Source organism: Aphelocoma coerulescens, chromosome 2, assembly GCF_041296385.1.
Source record: "Aphelocoma coerulescens isolate FSJ_1873_10779 chromosome 2, UR_Acoe_1.0, whole genome shotgun sequence".
NCBI classification, from domain to species: Eukaryota; Metazoa; Chordata; class Aves; order Passeriformes; family Corvidae; genus Aphelocoma; species Aphelocoma coerulescens.
Window position 1 is genome coordinate 73,656,792 of NC_091015.1, and position 21,059 is coordinate 73,677,850.

Sequence of the window (21,059 nt, forward strand, 5' to 3'; positions counted from 1 at the left end):
AATGTAAAGTGCAGTCCTCTAAAACTTTCGCAGATAAAATATATCTCACATCCCTGCCCAACCATCTTCAGAGATCGGTCTTTCATTCAAAACTAATATACATCCAAACACATTGAAACCAAGTCATTAGGTACACTACAGCCATTTCCAAGTTCTTGGGATGTGTAAATGTGTGCTTTATCTCACAATGCAATGGAGTCTTATGCCAAGTGCAACAAATGTGGAAAAATACAAGGCTGATGCCTCTTCAGACCTGATCGGGCTACCAAGTAAGATGACAAGTATGTTCTGCAAGCCATCTGCTTTTTCTGCTCAGAACAGAGAGAGTAAAAATGTTTACAGTTGTTTGAAAAACTCCTGCCCTACTAGCAACATTCCACCAAAATGCAAACATGCACATTCTAAAGCACGGTTTACTTACTTTGGCTAGAACACGGCTTTTATGGGTTATATTGTTTATTGCAAGAGTTTCTAAACTGAAAAAATAGCTGTACACCATTCTAAGTAGTTTGAATGCCTTGGTTTTACAGGCTACAAATGGAAAGGAAATACAACCTCACCCCCGCAGATATCTAAATAGTAACAATTTCCAATTATTTCAACAGCCACAAATGCTGCAGTGAAAAACAATCATACTTGCAGCACCATTGTTACAGTTAGGAGGGGAAAAAAAGACCTCATATGTAATAGAACAAAAAATTAACAAAAGCAATGGTTTCAGCTTATTGGATCAGAATCTATTATATCCATGTCAAGCCCTTTTCTATTTCAAATTTAATACTACTCTTGGATCTATAAAATTACCCTTAGTGATAGAAGAATAAGCTATACAAGCTGAGAGCATTGCTAGCTGAAAAACTGATAGGGGCTCAATCCTATAGCTCACAGTGGGTACTCTTACCCCAACATCTTTCTTAAGTGCAGTGTGAAGGTATCTAGATGTCCTGGCATGGGTGAGAGGAAATTTAGGGCATGGCACACCAGTACAGCTGCTGCAGGCTGTGCCCCGAGCAATCCCCCATGCAAGTCCCAGCACTCTGTGTCAAGCTGCTCCTGACATGGCTTTTTGGAGGCTGCCCAAAAGTGCAACTCATATGGCCTCCCAGAAACTGCTTTGGCTTCAAGACAGAAAGCCATGGAGTCAGGTTAAAAGTTTCCAGAGCCGTCTTTCTTACAGGATGCAAGATCTACATGTCTGAGCAGGCATCAGCTCAGACACGTCCATCGGAGGACGTCTGGACACAGACAACAGTCACACAAAGGCTGGACTTGGAGCATAAGCACAACTGAGACATATTACGCCCACTGAAATAAATAGAGCGTGTCTAAAGGCTTCTCCCAGCTGCATTCAGGCTCACTCGTGGCTGGCTCTTGGTTCACACAAAGCCAGAGAAGTTTGCACAGGTGCCAAATCACTGTGACTGCACTCTCCATGTCGCTGTCACAGCACAGGAGCACCAAGCTCACAGTGGATGTTCTTCCTGGCGCTGGCCAAGTAAGAGGTGTATGGATGTGGTGGCAGCTGTGGCACCAACAGGGGGGAACAGCAACATCCCCAGCCATCAATGACCCCTTTGGCCAGTGTTCTGGAGGAGTGTGGAGTCCAGCTCCGCCTGGCACAGTCCTCAGCAGCCCACCCTTCCCTAAGGGTTACTCTGCCCAGCTAACACTGAGGTTAATGTACTATTAATGCTACTAAATCAGAGACACTGAGTTCTTGGATAGGAGTGGCATGGGACCACGGCGAAAGTATCAACTTTTCCAATTTTATTTTTTTGTATTTATAGCAGTATCTTTACACCTACCTTTTAGATATGTGCTCTTAAAACTTGTTACAAACTAAAATACAGAAATGTTTTGTGTAAGTCAGTATGGAAAACAAACTTCATGAAGTTCAGGTTGAAATGCATATTGATCAATCTTACCCTAGTTTCTTGAAACACACAGCTAGATCCTCATCCTGTTTAAGCTACCCTGAATTCAGCATAAGTGAAAATATTCTCACCCTAGCTGGCTTCACAAATACCAAATTTCTTCCACGAATTCAAACAATCAAGGGTAAAACTTAAACATACTTGCTTGATGCTTATCCACAATTTGTTTTTAAAAAATAGAACTAAGTACATTTATTCTAGAGTAAAAAAAACAACAAACCACCTCCCCCCATAACAACCCCAAAACAAAACAAGCAAACAAATGAAAAACAACAACAAAAAAACACCACACCAACATCCTCCAGTGACTTCTGACCTGTTTCCAAAATCCATTAGTCAGGTACATCAAAGGCACTATCACCAGAGAAACTAGGTCCATTTTTCCCTTGCTGACAAAGACACGAGAAGAGTACTACTATCTGCAGGGCTTTTATCAGCTCATTCAAACTCTGCCTCTATCATTTCCACCAGCTTTATTTGATCTGAATTCACAGGCCAGAAAGTCTTTACTGACAACTATAAGCAATGCATGACCTGGGCAACATCTCTGCAGCATGGAGGCAAAGGTTCAGCAGGCCGAGGTTCATTTTTGTTTAGGTTTTCTGATTGCCCTTAGAAGTTATATAAAAGGCTTTAAAGGTCTCTGAGAACTCAGAAAAGGATAGCAGGGAAACAAAAGCTCACAGCTATCCTATGATGTTTCAAAATTTTGCTTCAGAAAAAAGTAAATACTGAGACTGCATGCAGACTGCGTATGTTCTCCAACACTCCTACACGGCATCTTTTCCCCTTTTATTACTGGGTTTTATTACGATTACTTGCTATGGGAATGTATGTTAGAGTTACAAATTATCAAAAGCAAAATGACAAGAGAAATCTTTTAAATAAGGCAAGACAGGCTAAAACCAAATGCTCTTTAGAAAAGCATCCTATGTCAACATGGGTAACACATGCTTCTTGTACAAGACAAGCAATCCCATCTCACAGTTCTGTCCATCTTCCATTACGCCGCTTCTGTAACGTAAAGGCACTGACAGATCTTACCGCTGTACAAAAGATGCAGCTGCATTCCTGTAGAGTGGTCATCTTATCCAGGGAATATTCACAGAGACATAGCTTGCAAGTGAGGAGAGGCTCCAGAGCTAACTCTCCAACTTCTGACTCGTCTGCTGTCATGGTGTGAGGACAAGCCTTCCCAGCAGAGCCCATTCAGTCATTAATGGTCCACTCAGCCTGAAAATATAAATCGGCAGCTGAAACATTGCACAAGCCATGCAGTCACTTCCATTGCTCTGAGAATTCACATCTCAGATCCATAAAAGTACCTGCGTACCCAAATGTACTGCTCAACATCTTGGGGCCAGTCTCAACTTCAGGCCATTCAAAATTTACAAAGAGAGCACACCTCCTCAAAAGACCTGAACTGGCTGGGTTCTCTGAAAACATTCACCTTGCTGGCACAAAGCACCTCAGCCAGGCTGCTTAACATCAAAATAAAGGAAAAAACCAAACAAACACAAAATAAAACTCACACAGATGGGGAATTTAATACATATATATATATATGTATCACTCTGCCTTTCCAAATGAGTTTCAGATTCATACTCTTCCCACCCAAATGGGATCTTTCAGTCTTCATTGCACCCACACATCTCCAGTGAGTGTCTCCACTCCCACTTTCTATTCCAGTTGGTGGCTTGGGAACTCCCCTAGGCAGTGCAAGACAAGAACAGATTCTAGGCACGCACTTCAAACATTTAGTCTGTAATGTAGGTGGTGGGTACCATGAACTCCACCTTCTCCATGAGTTGTCACTAAGATAGTGAGCTGGCACTCTATTGCAAGAGGGGTGGTGAAGGCATCTAAACCCAGGAGAGGCCTTCAGATTGCACGTGTTACTTCATGCAGGGCTGGAGCTTAAAACTAAATTAGTGAGAGCATTTCATGTGCAGTCCTCTTCCTTGCATTGCCTTAATGATGCCAGAAAGTAGCTTTTGTGCATCCCACTTCCTGGCATCCAGCTCTTCTATTTATTTCATAGGCCCCTGAGGCCTGATGTTTGTGAACCAAGAACTAAGTGCACTAGCACTTCAACAGGGAGATGCTCAGCAGAGCCATGTTTTCACTACACACAGCAGTGCTCAGGGATGAAACTTCTATTCTTTGATGAGCAGCAAATGGAAATATCATGCTTGCATGTAATGCTTTCTGGCCTAAGCATTTGAAAACACTGCACCATAATCATAAAAAATCTCAAGACCCTCTCTTCTTACACAGTAAAGACACTGAAAAAGGAATTAAAGAGAACATCCTTGTGCTTAAGCTGAAACAATGGAAATCCCTTTTGCAGATTTTACTCACCTCAGCACAGACAGTGGGGTTCATTACAGTATTTAAGGCACAGGAAATCTATCCCCACCTCTAAGAAACTTGGCCCAACTTCCACAGACCTCCTCCTGAATACACTTTGCTGATGGCAAGACCTTCACGCATATTTTACAAGCAGAAGCCTGATAACCAGCTGTGCACAGCTGCTTGCAGCAGCACCAAGAGTGCAGCTCCAGTAAATCTGAAGAGCATGCATCACAAATGAAGGCTGCATGAACATGAAAACAATCAAGACCACTTCAGGTGCCTGTCAGATCTGACATCTCATGAGGCAAACCAGAGCCTTGAGCCCTTTGGTCCACTTCTGCTAGCCTCCCCTGCAGTCCTGAGCAGGGCTGTCAGGTCACATTTGGCAGCATGTCCCTGCTGCCATTCTGTGGCTCCCAGAGTGGCCAAAGCAGCTGCAGACAGTCAATGCGCGCGTATGTGACGTGCTGACTTGCAGTACCTGCTGAATTCCTCCCTAGAGGGAGAATGATGGGGCTCTTGGAGTTTGTGGAACCTTTCCCTGCAGCTCCCATCTCATAACCTGACTCACAGCTGAGCCCATCCTCAGGCTTGTCCCCTAAGCTTCACGCGCTATGCTCCCACAATCTGCAGGAAGACATTTTCTCTTCAAAAGCCACAAAACCACAACAAATCTGGGAGCACACTTACCCTTTTTTAATTTTTATACTTTGCAGTTTCCTAGCCTTGCTTGTCAGAGAAGCCATCAGATTTGCACCTTGGAATGTCTCTCTTGTAAGCACACGGTTTTAAGAGATATGAGAGTCATGGCCAAGATTCTGGCAACCAAATTCCTGACCACAAATCCAAAGCAAACTCTCTTTATGGCTTGCTATCACTAGTTTAAAACATATGCTGTTCCCACATTATTCTTGTTGCAGTCCTGGGACCTGCTACTATGATGCCCCTCACAATTTGCTCCATACAGCTGCAGAGCTGGAGCTCCAGCATGGCCAGAAGCCTCAGAAGGAAGCCTCCCTCTGAGTCAGGAACTGCAATAATTTTCTATAATTACTGCAGCAGGGTGGGGGGGAACACTGAGTCACTGGAAATGCTATGGCAGATCAAGAACTACCTGTTATTTAAACCTACATGCTAGACGTTATCTCAGTATTTAGGGGAATTGTAACACATTTACTCAGGCTGCTTTTCAACAGCAGCTGCATCTGTACAGGTGAGCTACTCACCCTCACTCTGCACTGATCTGAAATGTCTTCATTTATACAGTAAAAGGCAGCAATGTTAAAAGGAGGGATGCACAAAAGAACACATAGGAATATTTCGGGATGTGGGAACGGATATAAAATGGATACAGCTATTTCAAAAGTCAGTGTTCTTCTTATAACTAAAAGGGTTGTGACCCTGCATGCAGGCTGCACTAAGCAGCCATAGGAAGATTCAGGTGTATGATTGAGGTTTAGGGCTAGGGGATAATTTTAGATGGTCTAAATCCAGCACTCAGTGTGACAGACTCCTGATACACTGCTCTGCACTAGTAGCAACCTAATGCCACAGTGTGCTGGCTGTAGGGACTCATTATGATATCCCATTGTCATTGATGCTAACCCTTGTCCCTGAAGACTGTAGGTTAAATTCCGTTTTGCTTCCTGTCCCACCACACATTTGCCCTTCCCTCACACCAGGATGCCAGAGCACAGCTGAGGTTCTCCCTACAACAGGCAGAGCACCCTGTGGAAATCTCCAGCAAACAACACCAAGCTAGCCTGGCTCACCTCACCGCAGCCTCATTAAATCCATCGGAGTTCATCAAACGAAGCAAACAGGATCAGAGGACATGGAGGCAGCTCTGTGTCTTGCCTGCTCAGCCCTTAAAGGAAACGCTGTGGGTACCAGGAAGAGCACTCCTTCCACGCTCCCTGAGAGGCCAGCTTGTCCACAAGCAGCTCTCCAGGTCAGGCTGGCACAGGCAAAGCCATCCTGTTAGCACTGAACACCTGCCTGTCAAAGGGAGAGCAGACGCACAGCCTGCTTGGCCAGCTCCTTTTCCCAGAGCAACCCAACCCACTGGTCCTTCCATCTGCCCACCAGAACTGGGACTTCTGTTACTCCTGCCAGGGGACAGTGCCAGGGGAAGAGCTCAGGGCTATGGAGAAGGGTAGCCCCATCCAACTGCAGCTGGGCTCTGAAATCAGGTCTGCAGGGGAGGTTCATTCTCATCATCATCAGATCTGATGGCAGAATCAATGGGAAAAGATACATCTTCCTCCAGTTCTCAGCCCTCTTCTCCTCCTGTTCTTCCCCAACGCTTCAAAATGCATTGTCCTCTCTCAAGCTCTCCAACTCTCCTCAACTTTACCAGCCTGGCAGAACTCACTTTTCCAGGTGCTGCAGGGAAGCCATGAAGTTCCATCTCAGCTGCTCTGAATTTTTATGGCTTTCACTTTGCTATGCTTATCCCACAGACTGTCATTAGTTAATTACACATCCATCAGTCCTCTTTAGAGAGGATTAAAATTCCTATTGTAATTACAAGTGAGTTGCCAATAGGTTAGATTGAAAATAAAGCATCTTGGATGTGTGTGTCGTGCAGGGGAAGAGGGAGTCACTGAAGAATGAGTTAGTAACAAAGAGGAAAAGACCATTCCATATTTGGTTATATGTACAAAAGTGATCAGAAATTAAAGTAAATGGAAGGTTTCTGAAAAACAATGGACCCTCATATAAATAAAATACATTATTAAGCATTAAAATCTCCCCTTTCATGCTCACAAACACAAATAACCTGTTAGGAAAGCATCCCAAACAAAGCATGAAATGTGTCACCAAAACTGTAGTGCAACACCTTAACTCTGCAAAAAAACCTCCACTGAACAGGCTCCATGAGATGCTGTGGAATACAGATGAACACATCTCAAGGGCATTCTAATCCAGAGAAATATACTAGTCTGAATCCTGCACCTGCATGAATCATGGCAAGGAAGAGTCAGACTGGCCCCAGTACGCGTAAACACTCAGGAACTCTAAAGAGCCACTTTTTTTGCCTACTTCTACCAGTCACGTACATGCACACACACGCATATCGTGCTCCTTTCACGTTGCACAGGATTTCCAGGAAATTGGACATCTTTCCTCAAATTGTATGCTGCTCATCTCATAAGGAGACTCATACTTCCCTGGCTCTGACCCTGATGGTGCTGATGCCAAAGGATAAGGCAGGACCAGAAGGTCTGAACCAATGTGAGTGAGCTATGAAGGGTCAGCCCCATGGGGTGTAAACTGCACAGTCACCAGGACCACAGCTTGCCAAGCGCTCAGACCCGTCACCGGTTCCATTTCACTCATCTGCCTGGTGACACTTTCGCTTTGTCTCTGGGAGGTGACAAAGCTTTGTGCTTTCCTGTAGCACTGAAACATCTCAACACTACCCGTAAGCAAGAAAACAGTGTGTGCTCAAGGCAGAAAGGGTAAGTACAAGGAGAAACACTAACATGAAAGCATGGAGATTTTTAGTGAAATATGAAAAACAGAACACAAGCACTGGAGGAAGGAATGCAGAACTTGTCTGCCTTCCGGGCCTCCTGACACCACAGTGTCTGATGTCTAGCCTTGAAAATAACTTCCTAACAGCAAGTATCTGCAATGCCTCCTTCTAGGCAGGTACCCATTGCAAATCCTGGCATTAGTGTCCTGAAGTAGAAACTACTAACTCCCAGTGATGGGAGTGAGAGAGCACCTGCGTGGGTGTGTGGCACACAGCCAAGGTCAAGCCACCACAGCTCAATGGAGGTGTAAAAAATCGATGCAACCTAGGGCTGAAACTTTCCCTGTAAGCACAAATTTTAAGGTAACATCCTTGTTACAGTCACACAAAGGTTCACTTGAGTCTGCCCAGCTGCCTCAAACCATGACTACTACCAAAGAACAGAAGTTACTCTGTATATGGGATAGAGCAAACAAGCCAGGCAGTCTCCTGAGCTGCAACATCAGAAGGACATTGTCAGTGTGCCTGCAACCGACTCGCTGTATTTAGCTAAAAAAGATGTGTCTGGATGTGACTTTCACCACTTAGAAATATCACATACAATCATTAAAGCCTCCTGCGCTGAAGCTGGAGGAGAATGAATGGAGTATGTTCAACTCCACAAGTTATCCTTTCATTTTTCACATGCTGCATCCAACTGCAACAACACACCTCTTGCAGAAGCTACTTCAAGTTGTGTGAAACAATTCTGCTGAAGTTAGTTAAGCTCTATGCTTTTATCTACAATTAGAGTTTAAAGGAAGCCAATAAATGCACAAATACAAGACACATTGCTCCAGGAAACATTAATGGAACAAAAAGGGTCCTTAATGTGTTTTCCCCCATGGGATGGCATGTCCATCCTGTGGGCAGGGTGAGACCTGAGAGGCCCCTCTGCCCCAGTACACCCTAAGCTTGCCATAAACCAGCACCCAGGCATGTGAACTTGCATACACATGGTGGGATTGAAAAGAGGTATAAGGATACATGTGGGTCTAACACCAAGGACAGCACTTCTCCCTTTTACAAAAAAAAAAAAAAAAAAAAAAAAGACATTTAGTATCAAAACAAACTCACAGCACATGTGCTACACTCTTATTTAGTGTACCAGGTATTTCCTAAACTTTCTTGGAGAAACATTTGCAAGCACTGCAAGTAATTCTTTCTCACGCCCTAGAGATTTTTCAAATACTTCACCCATTATGAAATTACTTCAGTGCCATACAAAAACCTGGTCTGACATTGTCCACTCATGATTCTGCTGTAGAAAAAGAAAACTACTTGAAAAATACAAGTGTTCAAAACCAATGCTAAAAATCAGGCCCTTGGGGAAAAAGAGCAATTACAGAAAGATTTTAAAAATATAACAAAGTGGTACTAAGATAATGGGGTCAAATTACAAGACATAAACTGAGCTATGAAATTAGGACACGTGAAGACAGCTGTCAGAAATCCACACTTCTATCAGTTTCAGCAAAACGCCATCATTACCAGTTTTGGCTACAAGTCCTTAGCTGTTCCAACTCTCTCATGATAATGTCATTCAAAATTCATTTCTAAGACAGCTTTTTGAAACTCAGCAGCTCTGCTCAGAGGATTAGTCCAAACCAAGTGCACTAGGGCTTCTGTGGTCTCACAGACAGATCACTAACCCACGGTGCATTCATTTCTCCTTATGATATGCACTGCCTACACAGAGCTACCTATCCAGTCCATAGAGCATCACTTATCAGGCAGGGATTCAGTTAGGCTGCAAAACATATGATTAAAGCTTCAATTTTAAAAAGCCTTCATCTTCAAGAACGAAATTTAATCATATGTTTAAGTGCTCCTGTGTATCAAAGCCCAAATGTTCTGCTTTATTGCAATGAGATTATTAAGTTAAACAAGTACTTAGATTTTCTGACATCATGGTCTCAAAAAAGCAACCAGATCCACAAATAGAAGGTCTCGTTTTAAATACATTTTTTAATATATTCAGAATTACTGTATTACATCTGATCCTTAAAACAGCAAGCACTTGATTACATGGAGAACCCATTTCTGGATTACCATAATACACCACCAAGCTGAAGCATTAGAGCGAATAAAAGCATTTCAATATCTGTTCTCTTTGAGCAAGGCTTAAGAAAAGTCAGGTGTATAATATTTCATGACAGCTTTCTACACTGTAAAATTTTTATTGTCAGAAGACTTGTTTAAAGAACAAGCAGCCTAAATAAATGTGCTGTCTGGTACATGAGAACACACCGAAGGCAATTTCTCTCACTTGTTTTCATTGGAATGCCTGGGAAAAAAACCCAAACCTTGAGCTGCTGTTCAAGCAGCAGTATCTACACGGAGTATTTTCATATCATGCTAGCAACCAAAAAAAAAATATATCAAATATTTTTAAAGGAATGCAGTGAGTGAAAAGCTTCTTGCACAAAAAAAATGTTAAGGGACTGACCATAGTAATTCAGAATATCATCTAGATTTCTGCCAGAAACTTTTATTCCAGTACTTTAGGATGCTTAAGATACACATTGAACAACTTCCCAAATATCACATGCACCCAATCATTCCAAAACATTCTAATAAACCAAAACACCACTAGTTCACACAGGTATCAGTCTCCACAAGTCTTTGAGAGTTCACTTGTCAGATAACTTCTCTACTGTACTGTAATACTGTGAGGTATGAGTAACTTTGAGAATTGAGAACACCAGCTCTTCACAGTAATTTCTTGTGACCCGAAGTCAATATGTCCTCAGGGAGGTGGGGTTTTTTGCAAGAAGACCATGGATATTAACTGAATATAGCAAATCTTTTTTTTTTCTTTTTTTTCTGAAACAGATGTGACTCTGCAGTTGTGGGAACCCTTTATGTATTTCCTTGCAATACTTTTTGAGAACAAGCAAGAGGAAAAAAAGTGGGTTTTTTCCCCCTTCCACTCTTAAAAAGCAGGGGAGACCAAGAACAGGGAATCTAGGAGCTAACAGTGAAATGAATGCTGCTACTCCCAGCTGAAGGGAGCTAGGAAAGGCACTTTTGGATCACTTAAAGATAAAAACATGTAAACTAAAAGAGAAATAACTCAGCCTGTTACTAAACTGAAATACATAATCAAAACATGGTATTTGACTCTTTTCAATACTGACAGGAGCCACGCAATACTCATTGAATCCATGAGGATGGGAGCAAGCCATTCTGCATGGGGTGAGGTCAGACCATATCACAGAAGCCACCACTTTCACTCAGTTCTGTGCTTGAAACTAGGACACATCAAAGTTCAGGACACAGCTCTATCAACACTGGTAGGCTGGAGAGACAGTTTCCTGCACCAGATCTACTGGATGTGAGCCCTGGGCAGGCCTGTGGGCTTCAATCTTGGGGGGACCCAGATGTATCAAGCTTACTGTGCCTGAGCCGTGGGATGGTGCTGGCCACAGGCACAGGCTTAGGGTGACACGTCTGGTCCTGCAGGAGGTCAACAGCAGGATTCTCCTAAGGTTTTATGTTCATCCTGGTCACTGAGCTCAGCAAAGCTGATCAGCACAAAATGCAGTGAAACAAAGTGCCATCAGACAAGAGAACTAGAATGTTTTGGCATCAAACATTTCCAAAACATATTCAAACAACAAAATTATACCAAGTGGAATTCCAAGGACTGGTTACCAGGTCTAAGATTAAAATCTAAAGCTTTTCTAAATAACATCCTCTGTTCTTAATGACACTGTGCAATGTATGCTAATGCTAAACTACAAGGAATTTCCACCCAAACTAGTTTGGTGCACTTCAGTTTTAACATCCTGTTGACAAAAAGTAATATACCACTATTAAATAAAAGCACATGTCTTCAAAATGACAAATGATAGATCTTCCTCTCTGACCACGTGGAGGCTTTTGGTAACTGTGGCATTTACTAAGTAAAAGGAATTGAGCTTTTGGGAGGTCAAATGGGTTGATAACTTGGCTAGCTGTCTCTGCTGAAACAGGAATAGGAAGTCAGATGTAACAATTTGCCCTTGACACAGAAAAAATGTTTATTTTTGTTAATCGGATAACAAAACCTTGGGATATGCTAAATCCCTGAGCTGGAATATTTACAGTTTAGATAGGGTGTGTTCAGAAGACATTTGCAACACTGGCCCTTTCTAACATCAAGGATTTTTAGGAGATATTTGTAAACACACATTGTTAAAGTGAAAGCAATGGAAAACAATGGAAAAGCAGGGGGAAAACAGAGGAATCAGCTTCATGTGATGGTTCATAGCTTGCACTCCTCTTCTAACAAGAAACTAATTGGGCTCTCAGGGTCCCCTGGCTGGATACTGCCAAAGCTGTGTCTGGAGCAAGCAGCGTCCTGACTGCAAGGCAAGCAGGTCAAAGCAAATAGAGACATGACACAAAGCCAGGCCTCCAAAGGGCCAGCAAGAAACTTTGTGGCATCAAGAGAAGCATGCAAAGTTTGCCAGAAGTGAAGGAACAACTTAGCTGACAGAAACAATGAAATCTCCACTGTGATCCTCCACTGAATTCTGCAATATGTACTGAAAGCCACCTATTGAAAAACAAAATTAACATGTGTTTATTTTCAGAAGGGGTGATCTGAGAATTTTTTTTCAGTGCTTGCAATAAGGTAATACCTTTAACATCTGTCATTTCATTTCGTCGAGCCACAGAAAGTGCAAACTTGCAAGAATATGGTCCTGCAGACTTTTTTCACTGCAAGCATTGAAAAGAACTTTTAACTATTTTAGATTTACATCAACAGAAATTGCAGAATAAGTTGATTTTCCTTTGATAACAATTTTTGTGTGACTGCTCAGTGAGCAATACTAATACATATATTTTAATCTGCCCCTATCTAATCTTACAGTCAAATACACAGCTCATTATTACAGAATAACTATGTTATTCAAGATAACCAAAATAAAACAATTAAAACATTGAAAACTGCCCTTGATCCACATATATCTCAATGACTTAGAAACCTTACCCAGTGGTAACTTTCAAGTCTTAGCTCCAAGGACAGTCAGTGAATCAAAGACTGGGAGTCAAACCTGAGGATTAGACCTTGGGGAAGTCACTATCTCTAACATAAGCCTTTGCCATTAAGAAAACAACATGAATAGCTACTGACTATGCTGAAATTTGGCAAGAAACAACAGCAGAAGTTTGGACCTGGACATGAGGCTGTTTTGAAACTAAAAGCATTTACTGAAGTAACTACTACTGCTTTTCGCGACTGGTAATTAAACTAGTCAGAGTGTATCCCTAAACCATTTCTCTGCCAGCTCCTCAATGAGCCCTTCCAAAGACAACTGGAGATGAGGAAAGGAAAAGTTCTAGCTCTGGCCAGATCTGCAGAGGTAGAAAAGAGAAGTAAACTCCAGTAAAAATCCCCTGACAGAGCATCTCTCTGTTTGTACTCTCAGTGTTCACGTTTCACCTCCCTCTTTCCCAACCCATGCATGGGAAAAGGTAAGAGCCCAGCATGCTGGGAGAGAGATCCTGGGAGGAATTCTGCCGCAGGCAATTCCTTCCATATCGCCTACCGCTCCAGCGTGGAGGAGGACACGTGCCCAGGCTTTCAATTTGGGGCACCTCTAACCTCTGATAGGCATCACGTACATGCTACTGAACAGAAGCTGCAAACTATGCTGGAACAGCAAAAACACCTTCAACTACTATTAGTCTTACACTTGACTAACAGCCATGTATTTTTAAAACAACTGTATATTCCCACTTTTATAAATAAACACTTGTAACAGATGGGATCTATTTTGCTCTGCACTTTATTAGCAGTGTAAGACAAATATAACATTTTCTTAAACTTGAGTAAAAAAGCTGTTTGGCTGATGACACTGTCTGCCACACAACACAATATTGTCTCACTGCTGCCCTGCCCTCTCCCACCCTATTTTCCACATCTCCCTTCTGTTTCTGTGTTTCAGGCTCCAAGCATTCACAAGAAGATTTCTGCCTGTACTGTGCTGAGCACAGAGAACAGAGTTAGTTTCTCAGGGGCTCGATGCAACTACTTAGAAATCCAGATGTTAGTATAAGACATGTAATAAACCAGAGGTGTCCATCAAACTCAGTCAGAGGCTTGCATTCATCATTCCCTCACTTCAATTCCAAATTTCAACCTTCATTACAGAAATAATTCCAAGTGAGAACAGCAACCTGTAAACATGTGAGGTTTCAGCCTCAAGCGCCTCAGCATCTGGTAACAACTGGCTAGTCTCTACATGATCTTATCCATGAAGTCAAAGTACTGCCAATGGGAGTGTTTCCACTGGAGCATTTTTCAATGGACCTGTGCAATATGTGTGCAAAGATAAGCAATTGGGAGCTTATCTTGGAAAGAAGCTGCTCCACCTCCCAAACTCTCAGAAGAATGAATATGTAGAACAGAGCACTGAAAGAATTCATACACTTATTATATTACAGGATGACAGTTTTACAGAAACCTTTCTAGACACCTTTCTGCCAGCTGGTCTTTTAATTATGACTATGACAACAAATGCTCATAGGCAAAATAGGCATTTTGTCCTCATTGCTGCAGAGTTTGGGAAAAGACAAGAATTCTTGACTTTTTCTCTACTCTTCACAAGTGTATGTTTCCTTAATTTGTTGGTCCATCCTCCCAAAATGTGGTAAGCAAAGTTCACAAGGGGATTGAAATTGCTCAAGCCATGCACACTGCTTGGATATTTGCAACAAAAACATTGACCAATCCAAAAAATACATGTCCTTATAGCAGTATTGTCTAAATTAAGCACATGTATGTGGCTTCCACTTCACTCCAGGCAAAGGGCATGACTGCCTTTCCCACAAATTCTCTGTGGAGACAGTGATGAAGAATCCCCAGCACTGAAACCATCAGTGCAACCGTGGAGAGGTCAAAAGAGTGCAAGATTGCATCTTCTCCATTGTGCAAAACTTCAGCAAGCAAGTTATTGCTGGCCCTATGGATGTTATCTTAGCCCTAAAATGGGTAAACCCCATGGGGAGGAGTTCCAGAATCAGCGGTTGGCAGAGCGCCGGCTGCTGTAAGAAACGTTCCAGGGAGTGCAATGGTAAACAGCCCACAGGATCAGCTCCATTTCCCCACGACTACAGCTTTGTAACCTTCTTTTTTTTTGAAGGGGGTGGAGGAGGGTGGTAAAACTGGCTTTTTTCCCTTCATCATCTCCCCACCTCCCTCAGAATGCTTCAAAAATTAATCACAGGCAGAACACATGAACTCTCCCATCTACTGCTCAGATAAAACCAGTGCCAGCCTGCGTGTCACTGATTCTACTTAATTCTGGAATTTTCTTTGCATGCAAATGATTAGCCTGGATACTAGTTGTCATGAAATGTGTTTTTCCTTCTATGTACATAGGAGTTTAAGAGCGTGCAATTTTGAATTATTTGCAACTATATATACATGTGCAAAGAATTCTCCCCTATGCCACAGCAACATTCAGTACATAAAAGTGCAAGCAGAGGTAGCCTCAAAGGAATCCTGCTAGTCCCTGAAAACAGACACAGCTCTTCTGTTTCAATGATTTTTCCTTTTTGCAAATATATAGAGCAAATAAATGTTTTCAGATCTGCAAGTTTAATTCCTGTCTATCTGAAAATACAACAGTTTGTATAACCAAACATGAATATCATCAAAGCTTCTACTGTATACCCAGACAACATCCACTCCTTGAGTAATGACTTGTGTCTTATACTTTCCATCCTCTCCTCATTTTTACAACAAAGCAAAAGGCAGAAAAGCTTGCAACAGACACAAATACTGAGACAAATACAGTCTCAATTAAAGGGCAGAGGCATGAGCATGACAGTAAAAGGGTAATTTTTTCCTTCTAGTAAAAAGTGATTCTGTATTCTGTCTCCTAACCAGCATCTGGACAAACTAGAGAACAAGGTCCATAAGAACAAAATGGTTCAACAAGTCCAAGTGCAAGCTGCACCTGGGTCAGGGCAGTCCCAGACATGGGTACAGAATACGAGAAGAATTCATCAACAGCAGCCCTGCCAAGAAGGACTTGAGGGTTCTTGTGGATGAAAACCTGGACATGAGCCAACAGCATCAATGCTTGCAGTCCAGAATGCCAACCACACCCTGGGCTGCACCTAAAGCAAAGTGGGCAGCAGATCAAAGGAGGGGGTTCTGCCCCTCTACTCTGCTCTTATGAGACCCCACCTGGAGTTCTGAATCCAGCCCTGGGGTCCTCAGCACAGGAAGTATACAGACGTGTTTGAGCAGGTCTAGAAAAGGGCCACAAAGATGATCAGAGGGCTGAAACAACTCTCCTCCAAAGACAAGCTAAGAGAGCTGGGATTTTTCCACCTGGAGAGTGGAAGGCTCCAGGAACATCACTGTGGCATTCCAGTACCTAAAGGGAGTCTATAAAAAAAGGGAAAGTAATTTTTACACAGGCAGATAGTGATAGAACAAGGGGAATGGTTTTAAACTAGAAGAAGGGAGATTTACATTAGGAGCTAGGAATAAATTGTTTCCTCAGAGGGGTAGTGAGGCACTGGAACAGATTGCCTAGAGAAGCTGTGGAAGGCCAGGTTGGATAGGACTATGAACAACCTGGTCTAGTGGAAGGTGTCCCTGGCCATGGCAGGTAGGTTGGAACTAGGTGGTCTTTAAGCTCCCTTCCAACCCAAGCTGTTCCATGATTCTATGATCTCTCCTTGCAACAAAAAGCATGTGTAACAAGTACCCATGATGGCTGTGTCTACAACAAGCTCAGGAAGTACACAGGAAGAAACAGAAGATTTGTTCTAGTGTGCATGAACCCAGAAGCCAGATTCATGCATCCCAAATCGCTGTGCCTGGGGCTGGCTGGCTTTGGGACTCCAGAGATACTGACTCGCTCAGAAACCCAATGAGCAAGGAAGCTTGTAGGTCCCATATCTGAGTTAGTCCAAACTCCACCAAAGCTGGAGCTGTACTTGCAGGAACCAAGGACACTCAAAGAAGAAGGTAAACTGGTGTTTATGGGTTTTCTCTTGCAGGCTGAGCAGATTCCCCTAAAAGTACGGAAAAAAAACCCCCAGATCTTGGGCAACTCATGACATTTTTTCATCATTATAACAGAATGAAAGAAACCAGAAATGGGGAACACATATGTCATTATGCACAAGTATCAACACATATGAAGAGATCTAGGAAACTCCAAAAACGGAGTGTTTTTTTACATAGCTACTTTTTTTATTTGACAGTGTGTTTGCAATGCAGTTAACCTAGTTATGCTCTCACGCCTAGAAATTTCTACTTGGCACCTCTGTTCCTCCTGGAAGACTACAAGTTGGAAAAGTCCTACTTCAGCAGGAAGGGAAGGATGAGGACCTTTGTAATTTGAGATACTTTTTTTTGTGTGTGTGTTTTAGTATCTCCTTGCAGTGACCTACTTTATGAATGTAAAGCCCACTCAGTTCCCACTGAGCCGAAACCATTTAGAAGAGACACAGAACGATTACTGAACACTATTTTCTTACTGATCAGCACAAAGTTATTTGGCACAAGCATCTCTGTAAATGTTTGTCCAAGACTAGGTAAATTTGCAGTGTTCGATGGCCCTCAGACCTGTGCTTCTGTCAAGTGAGAAGGCTCATAGTCTAGCACTGGAGCCCAGCTGTGCTTCAGCAGAAATACAGAATGCCAGAGGCTGAGCTTAATATCATTGCTGTCTTTCCCTTCGGATCTGTTCTTTCTTGTTTTGTTCAGTGTTTCCCTTTGCAAACCAAAAGAAGATTAATTTTCAAATGGAATGAATGTTAAGGGCAAAGAAGAGAATTTGTGAAGCGCATTATACTGGGCTCTGCTTTGGCATGGAGAAACGCAAGGAAGAGGAGGGAACTGTACCCACCTCTAGGCAAGCACCCAGAGGAAAAGCACAGCTCCAGAATCAGCCTCACGAAGCTGAAGGCAATGTCTGCTCTAGGATGTGCAAGGAGGTCTGATGGACTCAGTTCACAGCGATGCTGGCAGCCTGCCACAGTATTTTGTTCATGTGTGCCTGAGATATCCATGGGCCCAGAGCTGTAATTATGGTCTCAGATATCACAGTACTACTAGCCCAGGAGATATTTATGGATCTGATATGTACAACCTACAGGCACTGTGAAGTTTCAGACACATTCAAGAAAACTCCCCACTCAACAAGAGAGACAGCAAGTCTATAGCAGTTCTTTCGAGCTACATCAAAGCAACACACTCCACTGGGTCTCACCACTAAAAGTCACTGAAAGGTCTGGACAGGGTGAACTGCAGGCACAGGGCTCAGGCTCACACTACCGATATTATCAGAGGCATACTAATGAGCTGCAAACCAGGTTAAGCATTAGCACTGCTTGTTTCCCTGTGGAGTGACTTGCTGCTTCTCACTTCCTGCATTTTAAATTAACAATGATGATATGGACAAGTACATACTTTCCTCCACCAGAAGGGAAAGGGCAGACAACCACTTCTACACTATTTATTTCTACAAAGTTTATGAAGCATTTAGAGAACAGAGTGCAATCCAAGAACCTAGCTGGAGAGAAAAACTCCATATTGTTTGCTATTTATATTGATAACTTCTGCCCCAAAGCATACTATCACACAAACAAAATCACCAAAATGTCACATCTGCAGGAAAGACCATGATCACCAGCAAGGTGCACGCAGAATACACTTCAGCATGGGGAACAGAAACTTTACCAGGTTGCCAAATGCTAGTTCTACATGAAGCCTGGGGAGGTTTCTGTGTCCTTGTGTGAGCAGACAGGACTTTGTGTGAAATACCCCCATCAGACAGCAAGATGCATGGGAGAAAATGAGTCCGATTCTCATCATACTGGCTTGGCTCTGGAGTAGCTCCGGTTTATTCTGAAAGAATACCTCCCACTTTACTACAGCTTTAGACACTTTGCAAACACACACTTGTCAATCCAGAATCTAAAGCATTACTTTCAGCAGCGTAACTGCAGCCATGCCCTTATCAATGTGGTACTTTCTCCAAAATAGTTTGTGTTTATTGACGGAAGGGTTTCAGCCACTTTCACGTTAAAGCAACAACCCAGACACCCACTCACATTCAGGCATAGACAAGTCCTATACAGGACAAGAATCACAACATTTTGAAAAATATTTCAGGACAGGATTTTGAAACTTCTGTTTCTGTAAATATTGGAATCCCAAACCCAGTGCCTGCCCTTAACAAGTCCAGTTGCCCTTCAGGCTGAGAGCAGCCAAACATAGCAGACTGCTCTGCCTGCTCACAGTTGGAAAGCTGCACGGGGGTATTTCAGTTGTGGCCTATATCTCTGCTAAAATTTACTTCTTAAAAGCATTCAGTGCCTATTTACCAAGAGGATTGGAAGTCACCCTGCAAGGCATTCTTTACTATAGTAAGTCTAAGTATTTTACAACTTACAGTGCTCTCTGAAGGAAGATATTTGATATTGCTGCATACAGTTAGGAAGCAGAATGCTTTTGTATTACAGAAATTCAGACCTTTAAAACAAACTAGACTGAAACATCTTCATTATTAAAGCTGCTTTGCACTGAGAAAGCCTTATGATGAGAAAGCCGTGCAAACATTCCAGTAAATGCAGTTGCCTATTCTTCGTGTCAAAAAATTTTTAAATGCAAACTAGAAAACAAAAGTATGGTATATTTTGTATGTGCTTACATAAACCACATAACCCTAAACCCTGAGCAGATTAGAAGTGTACATTAACACGGATTAGAAGTTAACACTTACAATACCGATGAATATATTTTTCCCTTCCTGATACCAGCTGCATGAGACTGTGGCAGAAGAAACGCCTTTAAACCAGTAGGAAATCTCAGCATTTTAAACTCAGCCTTCCTCCAGCTTAATCAGGCATTTTTTCAGTATGAAAGTTCTTCCATTTAAACTAAAACATACTGATAGTATGCCATTTCAGCAATTGCCTTCCACACAGATACATCCTAATACTACAGCATTTTTAAAGACAGATCTTTTCACACAGATATTTCTTTGAAAGTTACACTGACAAAAGTCATTTCACCCTTTTCGGAAGTACTTGATGTCTATTTATTTTCAGCCTTTAACAGTCAGGACACCAAGGTTTCCTTTTGCTTCAGCTCTAAGCACCACATAGTTTGATTTTAGCTGAACCACAAATAACATTTATTTTAGCTATTTAATAATTCTAGTCTTCACCTCTGGGGGGGAAAAAAAAAAAAAAAAGCCCTCTTCTACTTTCTTCCATTAGAAGCAAAGGCTGGCTTTCTGTTCTTTTAGGCTATCCTTTGCTCTCAAGAAAAAAACCGACAGAAAGCTGTATTCCAACATACCTTGAAAGGAGAGCAGCAGTCACACTCACTGCTAGCTGTGTGACTTTTCAGTAGCTGCGCTCAGACTCCGGCGTTCCCAAGCACCACGGTGTCACAGAGCCCTGAAGCTCGCAGTGAGGAGCGGAGCAGATTGCTCCCACACGCCCTTCCTCTTCTCTGGATATCTGACAGCTGTACACTTTTAAGGACTGCAGCAGGACTCGTCTCCCAGCCCCTGTGCCACTCCGAGAAATCATCCCCTCCCTGCTATTAAGTGCACGCTGCCATTAGATCCTAAAAGCACGTCGCAGCTTGTATGCAGTAGCTGTGGGAAAGCCGCATTTATTTATACAGGAAGCGTGAGTACAGCACTTCCTACTTCCCATCCGAGACTCAATTCAGCTGCAGGTGATTCCTTAAACCCTGTCAGCTCCCAGCCAATGCACACCCTTACGTTCTGATTTGGGTATCGGTGCAGCTTTTAACCACAACTCCCATCTGAGCCCTGACAAGGTAAAACTGAAAGGAGCAGGGCATTAGATGCTACACTCATAAAAGCCCTCCCAAATTAACGTGTTTTGGGAGAGCACTTTGCATACCAGCTGATGTCTGAAACCTTGCTGGCTTCTGCTTGTGGAAAATGTCACCTAAAAAAAAAAAAAAAGTGATTTCTTCACGTTGGAGGGGAAGGGGGCAAAAAATCTAAACTCACAAGTAAAGTACAAGTGTAATTTCAGATCTGAGTGTTTAATGATGATGGTGCTCATCTTATTCTGTCAATACTAAAATTTCACTCTTTAAGCTGTCCCTGTGTGCAAGAGGGGTTGGGAATCCTGCATTTCCGTATTCCAGCAAGGGTGTGATTTACAGCAGCCAAGTAGGAGGATATTTAATTGTGCCACATGACACCAAACCCTCAAGAACTTTTCCTGCTGTAGGAAATGCA

General features: G+C 42.6%; 1 protein-coding gene across 4 annotated transcripts in view; it reads right to left on the reverse strand.

Moving 5' to 3' along the window:
• Positions 1-21,059, reverse strand: part of RNF144B (ring finger protein 144B) — a 96,768-nt gene that overhangs the window by 32,344 nt on the left and 43,365 nt on the right. For 2 of the 4 annotated variants that reach the window (XM_069008006.1, XM_069008004.1), the window contains exon 2: positions 2,979-3,167. In XM_069008006.1, coding sequence (XP_068864107.1) covers positions 2,979-3,143 — 165 coding nt within the window. In that variant the 5' untranslated portion in view covers positions 3,144-3,167. Of the gene's footprint in view, positions 1-2,978; positions 3,168-20,134; positions 20,563-20,712; positions 20,761-21,059 lie in introns of those variants that run through there. The other 2 variants (XM_069008005.1, XM_069008003.1) reach the window with 2 other exon arrangements.